At 40.0% G+C, this 13,421-nt stretch overlaps 1 protein-coding gene across 1 annotated transcript in view; it reads left to right on the top strand.

The window, feature by feature from the left end:
• Nucleotides 1–13,421, top strand: part of dnah6 (dynein, axonemal, heavy chain 6) — a 75,276-nt gene that overhangs the window by 5,518 nt on the left and 56,337 nt on the right. The window contains exons 13-33 of the mRNA XM_085788859.1: nucleotides 665–816; nucleotides 1,949–2,101; nucleotides 2,271–2,528; nucleotides 2,671–2,799; nucleotides 2,962–3,075; nucleotides 3,209–3,352; nucleotides 3,519–3,674; nucleotides 3,848–3,898; nucleotides 5,387–5,479; nucleotides 5,590–5,709; nucleotides 6,037–6,217; nucleotides 6,312–6,408; nucleotides 6,547–6,775; nucleotides 8,085–8,249; nucleotides 8,462–8,572; nucleotides 8,779–8,904; nucleotides 9,043–9,198; nucleotides 9,977–10,138; nucleotides 11,671–11,808; nucleotides 12,144–12,311; nucleotides 12,425–12,573. Of these exons, the coding sequence (XP_085644985.1) occupies nucleotides 665–816; nucleotides 1,949–2,101; nucleotides 2,271–2,528; nucleotides 2,671–2,799; nucleotides 2,962–3,075; nucleotides 3,209–3,352; nucleotides 3,519–3,674; nucleotides 3,848–3,898; nucleotides 5,387–5,479; nucleotides 5,590–5,709; nucleotides 6,037–6,217; nucleotides 6,312–6,408; nucleotides 6,547–6,775; nucleotides 8,085–8,249; nucleotides 8,462–8,572; nucleotides 8,779–8,904; nucleotides 9,043–9,198; nucleotides 9,977–10,138; nucleotides 11,671–11,808; nucleotides 12,144–12,311; nucleotides 12,425–12,573 (3,052 nt within the window). The remainder of the gene's footprint in view (nucleotides 1–664; nucleotides 817–1,948; nucleotides 2,102–2,270; nucleotides 2,529–2,670; nucleotides 2,800–2,961; nucleotides 3,076–3,208; nucleotides 3,353–3,518; nucleotides 3,675–3,847; nucleotides 3,899–5,386; nucleotides 5,480–5,589; nucleotides 5,710–6,036; nucleotides 6,218–6,311; nucleotides 6,409–6,546; nucleotides 6,776–8,084; nucleotides 8,250–8,461; nucleotides 8,573–8,778; nucleotides 8,905–9,042; nucleotides 9,199–9,976; nucleotides 10,139–11,670; nucleotides 11,809–12,143; nucleotides 12,312–12,424; nucleotides 12,574–13,421) is intronic.

Raw genomic sequence — 13,421 nt, 5'->3', positions numbered from 1 at the left:
CACCAATTGTGTTCACCAATCACAGCGCTCTATCTGTTTAGAGAGTTGTTGGGCGGGCTTAACGCGATGGCGACATACATTTTAATTGGCTTGCCAGGCTAACGACATCCTGCTCTTTGCTCTGATTGGTCGTAGCGCTACCCTATTGCGTGCAGAGGCAGTTTGAAAGACAGCCTTCATCCCACCCCCTGGATTGAGCCGAGGTCTACCGGTCGTTTCCAGACTAGACATTTTAGTGATATAGTCTGGCTTTTCAGGCTAGTGTATATACAGTTCTGATCTAAATGAAATCATATGACTCAACTGGTGACACAGTTTTAGTAATCATATGTTGTTATGTATTTTTTCCATTCACTGTGCTTTACCTACCCCACAATTAACATTATGTGATGACTGTTTTATTTGTGCTCTTGAGAGTAGCTGGGAAACATTGTGTGAAAAAGATGGTAAAGGCATAATAGCAGATAATATGGGAGGGAATAGGACAGTGTATGAATGTAAATGCACCTGTAAGTGTTCCTATTTGTCATTTTTCCCCACCATCATGTGCAATTATGGCAAATGAAATGCATTCATGCTAGTCTATAAAATAAAACCTGCAAGACTAACAATGAGTTATCATACATAACTAAGTGTTGTTGGTGTTGTTCATTTCATTTCACAGATTTGTCCTTCTTTGGAAAAGCACTGGAGTTATACCACAAGGAGCATAAGGAAGTCTTAGCCATCCAGCAGAAAAGAAATCTTGGTTTACTGCTGGTGGACAAAACAAAACTGAAAGAGAAACTTTTGTCTTCTCCCCTTGGCTGTCTGGAGGTGAGAATAAAAAGGCTATGCATGCTCAGATGTGACACACACAAACACACACACAAACCATGAACCTGTTTAGACCTGGCATTAACAACCACCTCAGGTAATCTAATCACAAATGGACAGCTCTACATACAGGTGTAATTTAATTGTAAAAGCTTTACCTCAATTTGCTCTACCCCTCCCACTCACACTCTCTCCCTGTCTTGCTCGCTCTTTCTCTTAATCACAACTACAAGTATAACAAGGAACGACTCTGTGGACTAGCTAAGAACAATACATATCTGTTTATCTGCATATAAGGCAGGGTTTTTAAAGATCTGCCTACAAGTGGTCAATCGAGACACACGTGGAGGCATTTTAAAGTCAAGTGGGGTGAGGGATAGTTCAACATTTTGGCAAATTGGTCCATTGCCATAATCCTTATAGTTTTAGGAGTAGGTTTGTTACCTTTAATTGTCGGTGCAAGCTATTTTTAGATTGACGGAGCAAGCTCATGAAATTTCTTGCAAATGCAGAGACTGCCTGCTGAAAAACTCTCCCCAATGGGAACACGCACCAGCGGTTTTACGTGAATTTACCTCGAAAACAACTCCATCTCGTAACGTTCCGTTATTATCTCATAGTGTGGTGAATGTGCAGGTCACAACTTGTCCACCAGAGTGTTTTGGAGTTGTTGGATTGTGTATTTGATGAGTTTGATGAGGGAAACCAAGAAGTCCATTAGCCTCCATAGCGTAGCTCTGAGCAGCTCACAGCTCTGCTCCGCCGTTCTAAAAACAGCTTGCACCAACAATTAAAGGTAATGAAACTCCTAAAACTGTAAGAATTATGGCAATGGGCCAATTTGCCAAAGTTTCGAACTATCCCTTTAAACACACATACTTAGAGCAGACCACTTGTGATCACTGAAGACACATTAATGTAAGGTCTGGCCTTGGTTATGTGTGTAACTCACTCTAGATTCTATTATCCACTTCAGAGTGAGTTTTTGACCATGACAAACAACTGACCCAAAAAAGGCAATGAGGCCTTTCTGTCTGGATTAAACCTCACTAAAATGGAAATGTGTGCAATGTCCAGTGCCCCGGTGAGTGATCTAATGGAGGAAATACTGTGCTCTGAATCTCTGCTCCAGGTCATCAACGACATGCTCACCCAGATGGCTAAGAGCAAACTGGATGCCATCATCGACGAGGCTTGTGAAGCTCAGTTTAAACTAGAATTCAAACCCGCTACCACCACTGAGTTGGCCAACTCACTCATATTTTTGAGTGAGATACAGAAGAGGGTGAGACCTACAATTCATGTTAATCAGAGTTTCTTTAGCAATTGTGTTTTTAACTAAACTGTCATCTCTCCTCTTGTGTCCCATTTTCCCACCTCTTCTATACTCAACCTTTTGCTATTTGTCCTCTATGCATGCTACGCAACCTGTTTCCTTCGCTCCTTCTTACCAGATCACGGTGCTTGAGAAGGAGCAGGACACAGTGTGTCAGATGTACAGTCTGATTAACATGTATTCAGTTCCTGCGCCACCAGAGGATCTGGCTGTTTTTGCCACCTTGCAACCCTGCGTTAGCTCGCTACAGGACGTCCTCGATGATGCAGTGGCAAAGAAGGAGTCCACTATGAACACGTTCTGCACTTCTCTAAGCAAGAACAAAAAGGAGCTGGACAATGACATCAGGAAAGTCTTGGGCAAGATGAAGTCACAGGTACAATAGAGACCTTTGTTATCTGTATCAACAAAGGGAAAGAACTTAACCGTATTTTCATGACTCAGCCATATCAAGTTATGACTATACAGATGTCTTTTCCCCCCCATTTTTACCTGTTTGTCTTCTGCTTTTTGTGGAGTATCCACAAATCTTAGATCTCAATGCAGACCCCTCCCAAGTGCGTCTGCTGCTTGGGGAGCTCCAGATTTCTATAGATGAGATACAGGCCAGGGCTTCCACCCACACTTCGTACCAGAAGAAATTCAAGGTGCTGTCATTTTCTCCGATTCTATCTGTAGATACAAAATGATTCACCCATAACAGACACCAAATCATAAAATTGTTTTGTGTTGGGAAAAAAAAAGGTTGTATGGTTTCACCGACCCACCAATCCAACTCAAACCCACCTGTTCTCCCTCTCTACATAAAGATGGAGGTGACCGTGTTTCAGGTTCTGGAGGCTTTAACTGCAGAATTCAAGCTGATACAGCTTCTGTGGGACTCTTTAGATGAATGGGACTCACTCCAAGATGGGTGGCGGCAGGTAAAGTGCACCCAACACGACTGCATTGTATGGTGTGACCCTGATCCTGAACAAGCATATTGTATAATACACAGACACAGCTCATCCTCTCTTCTAAGCTCCACTGAGTCCTCCCATGCCCTCTCCTCCCCAGAGCACACTTCAACAACTGTCCCTGGACCATTTGGGCTCACAGGTGACCAAATACAGCAAATATGTCAACCAGCTGGAGAAGGGCCTGCCACGAAACAATGTTGTGCCAAGTCTGAAAGCCAAGGTTGAAGTCATGAGGCAGAGGGTGAGTAGGAGAAGGTGTTTTGTTATGATTGACATTGTGTGTACTTTATGACTCCGAACATAATAAAAATATCTCTTTTTGAAATGGTAACCGGTTAAAAGATGCATACAGTATAACTGTTGCTGTGTCTCTATATAAATGGTATCCATGTGTTTTCTTTCCTCAGTTGCCTGTGATCACTGATCTGTGTAACCCATGTATGAAGCCGGCACACTGGAAGACCATAGAGTCAACAGTGGGGACAGCCCTGGATACTGAAGAGCTTACTGTGGCTGCTTTGGAGGAGCTCAAAATATTCTCCTATGGCACAAAGATACAAGAGGTAGCATACAAATGGAGATACAGTTTGCTTTATTTTAACCTATTTGCATTAAACCAATCGTTTATTGTTTTTTGACTTTAGAATAAGGTGAATACAAAAAAACATGGTTTGTTATACCATTTCATTTTAGTTTGACCTGGATAAACAGGACTAACCTAAGGCTTGAATTTCAGGTGTCAGGACAGGCTTCAGGAGAAGCATCAGTAGAGACCATTATTACAAAGGTATGTGGACTCTATTCTGTTATACTGAATGAACTGCAGCAGAGGTTTACTCTATTATCGCTATCAATTACACTGTATTTTGTACTCAGACCACAACAGCTGATTATTTGGCTAAAGGCGGGTGACATGTGTGACATATGTTGTACCCATGGTTGCAACATACAGTGGCTTCTATCCATTGTAAAAGGGGTTGCCCACCCCGCCATATCGAGCAGTCTATAATGTAGAGAAAGCTAAGCTAAGCTTTTATGGGGGGTTTTTCTTTGCTTTTTTATTCTAAGCATGGCCAAATATGTGGCACGACAAACAATCTGCCAAAAATAGATGAATGAATGTTTTGTTTTTTAAAACAACAGTTTGTCATTTGGAGAAGTATTATTTGCTTTCATGCCAAGAATTGGACAAGAAGATTGATGGTACTCTTATTCAAGGCATGTAAATATGAATCTACTGCTCACATTGAGTCAGGGTAGTTCCCTGTCTTCAGTCTTGGCTCTTCACATTTTATGGACAGACGAGAACTTGTTTTTTGTTTTGTTTTTTTCTTCAAAGTATATTTTTGGGGGCTTTTTTGCCTTTAATGGACAGGAGAGTTGAGAGAGAGACAGGAAATGGGAGGTGGGGGGGGTCACAGAGGAATACATGCCATTACACATGAAACTACAGTACACCTTTTAGGTAAGGTAATCACCAGCCCCTCTGATTGGACTGTGCTCTTTGGCTGGTTGGTTTGGCATTGACCAATAAGTTTAGGAGAAAATCAGGGTGAAAATTCATATTTGGAACTTGTAAGAGTTTTATACAACTGTCTGTGTCTGTGCAGAGATGTCCATCAAAGCATTTTTTTCACTCTCCTCTCAAACTTGAATATTGTATATTCAAGTTGTATATTCACAATAATTATGGTTCAATTATCTGGGGAAAATTAACTCCATGGATTAAACCTGAGGTCACAATTCCAGTGTTATTTTAGATTTTATACATTCTTCGATCATTCTCATTTCACTCACTAAGTGGGTCTTACTTTTTTCATTTTATTTTATTTTATTCTATTTTATTATTTTAGGGCATTTTATTTATCCTATTTTTATTGTTTTTAGTTTTCATTGTAAAGCACTTTGAGCTGCATTGTTTATATGAAAGGTTCTATACAAATGAAGTTATTAATATTATTATATTAAGATTCAAGAGTTCAAGAGAATTCTTTATTGTCAGTATGCATACACATAAATAATTTGTGAACAAAACTTGACAAGATCAAAATCATAATAATGGCAACAGACATAACAGACTAGTGTTTGGAGCCCACTCACATACATACAGTTGTATTCAAGGATTTCTTGAAAGTTCATATGAAAACAGTGCACATTACTATCCAGACGCCTGGCTTGATGACTGATGCCGAGAGTTCAGGTTTTTCTCTTGTGTCATAACGGATCACGGTGAGTCAATGCAATTGAACATCTGCCCCCTCAATGAACATTGTAGGTGGAGGAAACGTGGAAGACCACAGACTTTACTGTTCTGTCTCATGGTGACTCAAAGGAAGTGTTCATCTTGGGAGGCACAGATGACATCCAGGTAGGAACATGAGGCACACATTCTCACACAGGCTTCTGTAACATACTCATTGCAGGTTTAACCATCTAATTGTAACGATTTGTGTGTTCCGATATCTGTTTGCTCTGCAGGTACTCCTGGATGACAGCCTTATAAATGTGGGGATGGTGGCATCTTCTCGCTACGCAGGGCCCATCAAGTTCAGGGTGGACAAACTGCTTAAACAGCTGACCCTCTTTAACCAAACACTGGTAAAGGCTTAGAATAGATACCATTACTATTTTCATTTGAATGCAAGAGCTTCTATTTGGCTACAAGTGACTGTGATAATACAGGATTGTCTGCCTCAGACAATGCACTATTGGACTTTGGATTTGGCCACAAATGTAATGCAGTAGCTCTCCCTACTGGCTGTAGAAGTAATTAAGATGTGTTGATATTTATTTGTGTCCCGTATTTCAATTCATGTAAAGAAGAATAGCACGTCACGTCATTTGGAAGATTGAAATGTATTCATATTATTAGTTACTTCCTTAATTCTCAATCCTTGTTTTTCCCCTCTCCCCCTCTCTTTACAGGATGAGTGGCTTACCTGCCAAAGGAACTGGCTTTACCTAGAGGGTATTTTCGTAGCTCCGGACATCAAGAGGCAGCTGCCTGCTGAGTCTAAGATGTTTCTTGAGGTGGACAAGTCCTGGAAGAAAATCATGGCAAAGGTCAACAAGATGCCCAATGCTCTAAAAGCTGCCGTACAACCTGGTAGGTCCTCTTACAGCATGAAAATACACAGACAAAGAGAGGTGTGTAAGTGGAGACAGGCATAGTCATAACCTTGTTGTTTTATCTTACACAGATCTGCTGGAGACTTTTCAGCACAACAATGTTCTTCTTGAAAAAATACAGAAGTGCCTGGAAGACTACCTTGAATCCAAGAGAGTCATCTTCCCCAGGTACACAACATGATTTGTTTGTTACATATTAGAAAAGCACATTTTGAACTTACTTTATCTTTTTTTTTCCTAATCATACTTTTGCTGCTTTATTTGTATTGACTACTCTGATATCCATCCTTTATTTGGCCAATGCAGGTTCTACTTCTTATCCAACGATGAGCTACTTAAGATCTTGGCCCAGACACGCAACCCCCAGGCTGTGCAGCCTCACCTTAGGAAGTGTTTCGATGCCATTACCCGGTTAGACTTTGCTTTGCTGCCTAAACAGGCTTCTGGTGAATCAGGAAAGGCGCTGGACGGTGGAGAACAAGAGACCATATACAGCAAAGACATCCTGTTTATGGTTTCCCCTGAGGGAGAGAAGGTAACGTTTGAGTAACTTTAACACTGTTAATCATCATGCTCTCTGACTGTGTTTTTACTCGTGTTTGTTCTCTTGTTTGATTCCGTGCTGAGAATAAGAGAGTGAGTGGGGAGCAAAACATGCACCCAATGCCTTTTTTTCACACTGGCAAAACTTAATCATCATTGTCAGATAATGTCACATTCCTTCTACTTAATAACCCTCGAGTGGTAGAATTAAGTAAGAAAATAAGCTAAAACAAGTTGTTATTAAAGGAAAAGGGACATGCCTAATCCAGAATGGCATTAATAAAGAAATTAAAGAATAAATTATAGGCTAAGTTTGGCCTGCCGCTGGAGCATTGATGAGTCTCGACCCAGTGGCTGCTAGCCGTTTGTGCTATGGGTTTAGGTTTCTTAGTAACTACAGTATCTGAAGATCACACAGGAGCTCAGCATTATATTACTGCATATGTATTTGGCATCTTCAATGCTACAACAAAGATGACACATTTTTCATGATTTTCTGATGACTTAGGTAATGGATATCAGGCTTGCAGTCCCTCTCAAAGAGCAAATAAAGGTTTTATAGTGACGCCTTAAAGGAGATATATTATGCCCCCTTTCCACAAATTAAAATAGTTCATAGGTGTCTTAAAGATATATCTGTGACATGCCATTAGCATGCTAACATTGCTGCTTAGTACCGGAGACAGCTGATGAATTTACATATGGGAAACATGTTGTGTATATTTCCTTCTTTCATATTTTTATCTGCCTAGAACTTATATTGTTTTTGGGTCATCATTCAGTCAGTCATCCCATTTCATTGAGTACAGCATCTCAGTAACACCTTAAAGGAGACATATTCTGTCCCCTTTCCACAAATTAAAATAGTTCATAGGTGTCTTAAAGACATGTCTGTGACATGCTTTGGTCAAAATACCACAAGGATCGAACATCACTGCTCTTTTCATCCTCTCAAAACAGCCCTGTTCAAAACGGCTGGTTTCACTGCTTGCCCCGCCCCACCCCCTTCTACCGTTACCAGGTAGAGGTGGTATTATGCAAATTCGAGTCCTAGTTACATCACTGGAAGACATCTGAGGGTACAGCTCATAAAACCATGTGGATTTCAACCTAGAGAGCCTGCACATTACAGATTTCTTTGTCAACTCTCACATTTTAGGGGCCAGAAGGCAAGACAAACATCAAATATATGTCAAAGAGCCTTCAAAAAGTGATATTTCCATAGTATGTCCCCTTTAATGCAAAAAAGACAAGGTGTAATCAAGTCCTTAACTATAACTGATCTTGTCCTTTGTGTGTAGGTGGGTTTAACTAAGGGCTTGAAGGCACAAGGAAACGTAGAGGATTGGCTTTGCAAGGTGGAGGAGGCGATGTTCTCCTCACTCAGACGCCTCAGCAAAGCTGCCATCGCAGACTACGAGACAAAGTCGAGGGAGGAATGGGTAGTGGCTGGACATCCATCACAGGTGCACGCAAACACACACACACACACACACACACACATGCTTTTTAAGCTTGTTGAGAAACAGGCTTGTGTGATAATGTGTTGTTTATCTGTCTATTACCTTTACATTGCTAATTGTCAAGACATTTGATCTAATTTCCAGTAAATTACACATATAGGTAGTCTTATTCAAAAAAAAGGTACTTAGCATCAGCTTGTGTGTCTGTCCACCAGGTGGTGCTGACCATCTCACAGATGATGTGGTGCAGAGATATGGATGCCTGCTTGGAGGGAGACCATGACCACTTTGCTGCCCTGCAAACATTTGAATTCACAAACATTGATGTAATCCTCAATAATTTATTTACTTTGTTTCCTTATTAACTGCTTTTTTGCCCTTAATTCTCTGGTTGTTGTCTTCATCATCTGGTTAAAAGGGAATCTTCACTTTGAGCCCAGGTTTTTCTTTCAGCTTTCACTGAATCAAACAAATCTAACAAATCTATCTCAGTATGTCTGTGTGATTTTGTGTATGTGCGTGTTTTTTTCAGAGGCTGAATGCCTTGGCAGCGTTGGTGCGAGGACAGCTTCCTACTTTACACCGTAACATCATCACTGCCCTCATCACCATCGACGTCCATGCCAGAGACATTGTCACTGATCTAGTTAGGCAGAAGGTACAGTAGTGCAGTGTTAGTGCAGGTGTTGCAAATGTACACAAACACTAATCAAGCATCTTGTCTGTCCTGTAGCTCGCTCTGATAGGTGCAGGACTTGACTGGAGACTGTCAAGTAACTTCAGCTTTGTTTTTCAGGTGGACACGAGGACTGACTTTGAATGGCAGAGACAGCTACGATATTACTGGGACTTGGACATGGACACATGTATAGCCACAATGGCTCTGTCCACTTACATCTATGGTTATGAATACCTGGGAGCCTGTCCACGGCTCGTCATCACACCACTCACGGTAACACAAAATATAATGCTTAAGTGATGTAAAAGTGGAAAGACAAATCAACATTTATTAGACAAACATTCACCAAGGCAAATGTTCATTGCCACTGTGCTCTGTCATTTAGATTGTACATAAACATAATGCAAGTGGGTCAGTGACAAATAATAGAAAAAAAGTTTTAAATAAATGAAAATTAATGAGTGTTTTAAACATCATTGTATTCATGTTGGTTTTATGACATTTGAAATAACATTTTTAACTTTTTTTTTTTTTTTTTTTTTTTTTTAGTAAGGTAAGTCTGAAACCCCTGAAAATGTCAAATGGTGTAACCACAAAAGAATAATAAATATTAAATATTTTTTCCACCTACAGTGGATTTAATTGTACTTATACAAATATTCTTTCTTCTGGAAACATTAAATTGAAATAGATTTTTTTCTATGTTTCTATAATTAGATTTGAATGCATTTTAGCAACACTGGGCAGGACATGTCCTACAAACAAAAAGCTTTTCTTCAAAATAATGTGTGACAAATATTGTAAAATAGTGTTGCATTGCAAAAGTGAATTACATTTATTCCACATTTCAGTCCAGAATTATTTTCTTGTATATAGTCAGATTTTAATGAAAAAATGCTAGTGACACCACCTGACAGTGGGTTGCATCAGGTCATTAACCCAAGTATAAAACAGAAACACAGAGTACAATGCTTTTATATTTTCCCTGAGCTCCGATTTATCTTATGTTTAAGTAATTACACACAAAATCTTCTCTACTTGTCATATTCAGGACCGCTGCTACCTGTGTCTGATGGGGGCTCTCCAGTTGGACTTGGGAGGTGCACCAGCTGGACCAGCAGGGACAGGAAAAACAGAGACCACCAAGGATCTGGCCAAGGCACTTGCCATACAGTGTGTGGTCTTCAACTGCTCTGATGGGCTCGATTATAAGGTCAGCCATGATGCAGTCTATTCACATATGACCCATATTACCAGTATGCTCCTTAATTGCAACATTTTCCACACAGTCAGTACAGATTTATCACATCTTACCTACTTTTAGCTTTGTGCCACTGCATGTGCTTGCTCTGTAGATGTACCTTGGAAGGCTGACTCTCTCTAACTGTAACTACTAAGTGAGGCCTTTAGATGGCACTATTGCAAAAGCATTGCACAAGGTAAATAGGTAAAGCTCTAATTGCTCTTTACAGAGGCTTAGTTTTGTGCCACTAAAATATTGCCTTAATTCACCCATGTATTTTTATTTAGTAAATTTTTTGGTTGATCAACTTGGTTGATCATTTCAGGAACATAGGTCAAATGTGTGTGTCAGGAAGGAAAATGTTTGTTATATTTGCTTGATGGCTTAAAATGTGTTCCTCTATTCTTAACATTTTAGTAGAAGGCACAATCTAAATTTGATTTATAACCAAAATAACACAGGAGTTGATCCTGTTATCAACATTGATTAATTGATATCATTTGATATATTCAATTATTTATTGTCTTCATTACTTATTTTCAGTAATGTTCATCCAATGAACACAATGTATATGTAACAGCCCCAATGAAAACTTTAGATTGGCCCATCGACCTTGAGATGCACTACAAGTTCTAGTTTAATGCTAAATGTGTTGTGCTGTGTCTTGCATCGCAGTGAGACTGGATGGAGTCAGTAAACCTGAAAGCACATTCTGACAAGACAGCTGGAAAGCTATTCTCTCTGTGTCTGCAGTAGTTAGTTACTGCTGGAGGACACCTGGAGTATAATAGAACTGGACCAGGCTTTGATTTAACAGGGCTTGCACCACAGTCATCTCTGGTTTTTATGTGTTAAGTGTTCTGTTCTGCTCCACTGTCTGCTTAGCACCATTTAACTAAAACATTTAATAGCACAGTCAATGAGCTATTAATACCTTTGAACTACACTTTTTATGTCACTCATGGGAGAGTGATGTGGTGCATATAAATGTAATTCAATGATATTGCCTCCCTCTTGCAGCTGCTTAAATACACACTGCATTCAGAACCGATAACACTTACTTTTCCAATATTGGGATTCTTATTGGAATTACAGTTACAGTTATATATATTTTTTGATCAAGGTCTTTTTATTTACCGGTAGTTTTTACAATTTACTGTTTACAATTTAGCATAGGTCCAACAAAACAAAAACAGGACTTACAGTATATACAGTAAATACCAGACTTACAGTATTAGCAGTATAAAATACAGAGTTCAAAATACAGAATTCACATAGCCAGACATAAAGAAGAAACTAAAAAAAAAGGAAAGAAATGACAGAGGGCAGCAGCAGAGGTTTACAGTACTATAATATCTGCCTCCATATCTTCATCAAACATTAAGAAATGCTGCCAAATATTATAAAATGTTCTAGAATCTAGTAGACCCCCTGATTGTGTATCTGATCTTCTCCAACTTGATGTGGTCAGTTACAGTTCCAATCACTTTTCTCTGTTCCAGATGATGGGTCGCTTCTTCAGCGGTCTTGCTCAGTCAGGAGCCTGGTGTTGTTTTGATGAATTTAACCGAATCGACATTGAAGTGCTGTCTGTGATCGCCCAGCAGCTCATAACCATACGAAACGCTAAAGCTGCTAAGGTGCTCCCACAAAAACACACATACATACACCACCTTTAATTTTTTTTACATTGCATTGTTTAGAGCCACATTGTATACCAAACATTAAATGATAAGCCTTACAGATCTCTGAAGTCAGGCAAGCTTTTTACACTTTGTTACACATGTGGTAGTTTGCTATCATTTAATAAGACTATGTATTTTGCCACAAGGTCATTTGAATTGCTAGCCAGGTTTGACCATTAGCTTGAAACCACCACAGATCATCTATCTGTTACACATGTACTTGGCTTGCCTGTGTAGATATTCAAGACATGATTTGAACAGCATCTCAATGAACCCTGTGCCCCACACAGCTGTCCAGGTTTCGATTTGAAGGCCTTGAAATCAAGCTGGTGATGACATGCGCTGCTTTCATCACCATGAATCCAGGCTATGCTGGAAGAACAGAGCTCCCTGACAACCTGAAAGCTCTCTTCAGACCCATAGCCATGATGGTGCCAAACTATGCGCTTATTGCTGAGGTAACATGCTCTACTGTATGCACGACGTGCCTCGTTATACTCACTGTGTTATGTTTTGTTATTTTCTAGACAGAAAAGTTTATCATTCTGGTGTTTCTTGTCCCTCGCTTCAGGTGATTTTGTACTCGGAGGGGTTTGAATCCAGTAAGACCCTGGCAAGGAAGATGACACAGATGTACAAGCTGTGTTCGGAGCAGCTGTCCCAGCAGGACCACTACGACTTTGGCATGAGAGCAGTCAAGTCTGTCCTCGTCATGGCTGGGTCAGAACCTCACACTGACACACATGTAGATTCACTTAGAAAGACAAACAAGCTTTCACCTCCCAACATTGTGACTGTGACACACTCACAGATGCACAAACACATGTGCATAGATAGGTATTAGTACATTTAGTGTCAAAGTACACAGTAAGATAATGAATGTTAAATGGAGAATTTGATGCTCTGCACACAGCTGTGGTACAGTATGGTCGCCCACTGCAGAAACAGATATTACCACTGAATACGATGGCCATCTTTGGTGTTGAACTCACATATATCTGGACATATTGTGATAAATTGTCAAATAACAAGCCAGAAACACAAATACTGTGCCAGACAGTGCTGACTGATCACAGGGTAAAAGCCTGTGACTCTTCAAATGTCTCTAATTTTTATTGCTGCATCTACAGATACAGTAGAAGAAGCCGTGCACCGCTTTCATCCTGTCATCTGTATGAATTTCCCTCACAAAGTGAAATATATCTGATGAAGGAGAGAAACATAAACGAGATAAAGAACAAGAATAGATGGAAACATTCGGAGACAGTAGAAACACAGTTGTTCCTGGCGTGCTTGAGTGCATAAGTGATTTTAATGGATTCTCTTGACCATATGTAGTGAAAGTCATACTTTCGCCTGTTGGTCATTAGCTGAAGCTCAGGGAACTGTTGTAATTGGCTTGTGATGCATTGTCTGTCTTTGCCTCGATATTACTCCCCTGAGTCTGCTTGTTCCACACCAAGCGCACATTCATTATCTCTTGCCTTAATGTCTCTAATGTTTTTTTTGTTTTTTTTTAACCAAGCTTTTTACAACTGAGTGGAGCCAGCTTGTTGTGAAGATCAGGT

Source organism: Trachurus japonicus, chromosome 1, assembly GCF_045865225.1.
Source record: "Trachurus japonicus isolate A0001 chromosome 1, Traja_1.0".
In the NCBI taxonomy this organism is placed as follows: Eukaryota; Metazoa; Chordata; class Actinopteri; order Carangiformes; family Carangidae; genus Trachurus; species Trachurus japonicus.
The sequence above is the reverse complement of the archived record's forward strand: the minus strand, read 5'-3'. Positions and strand labels throughout refer to the sequence as shown.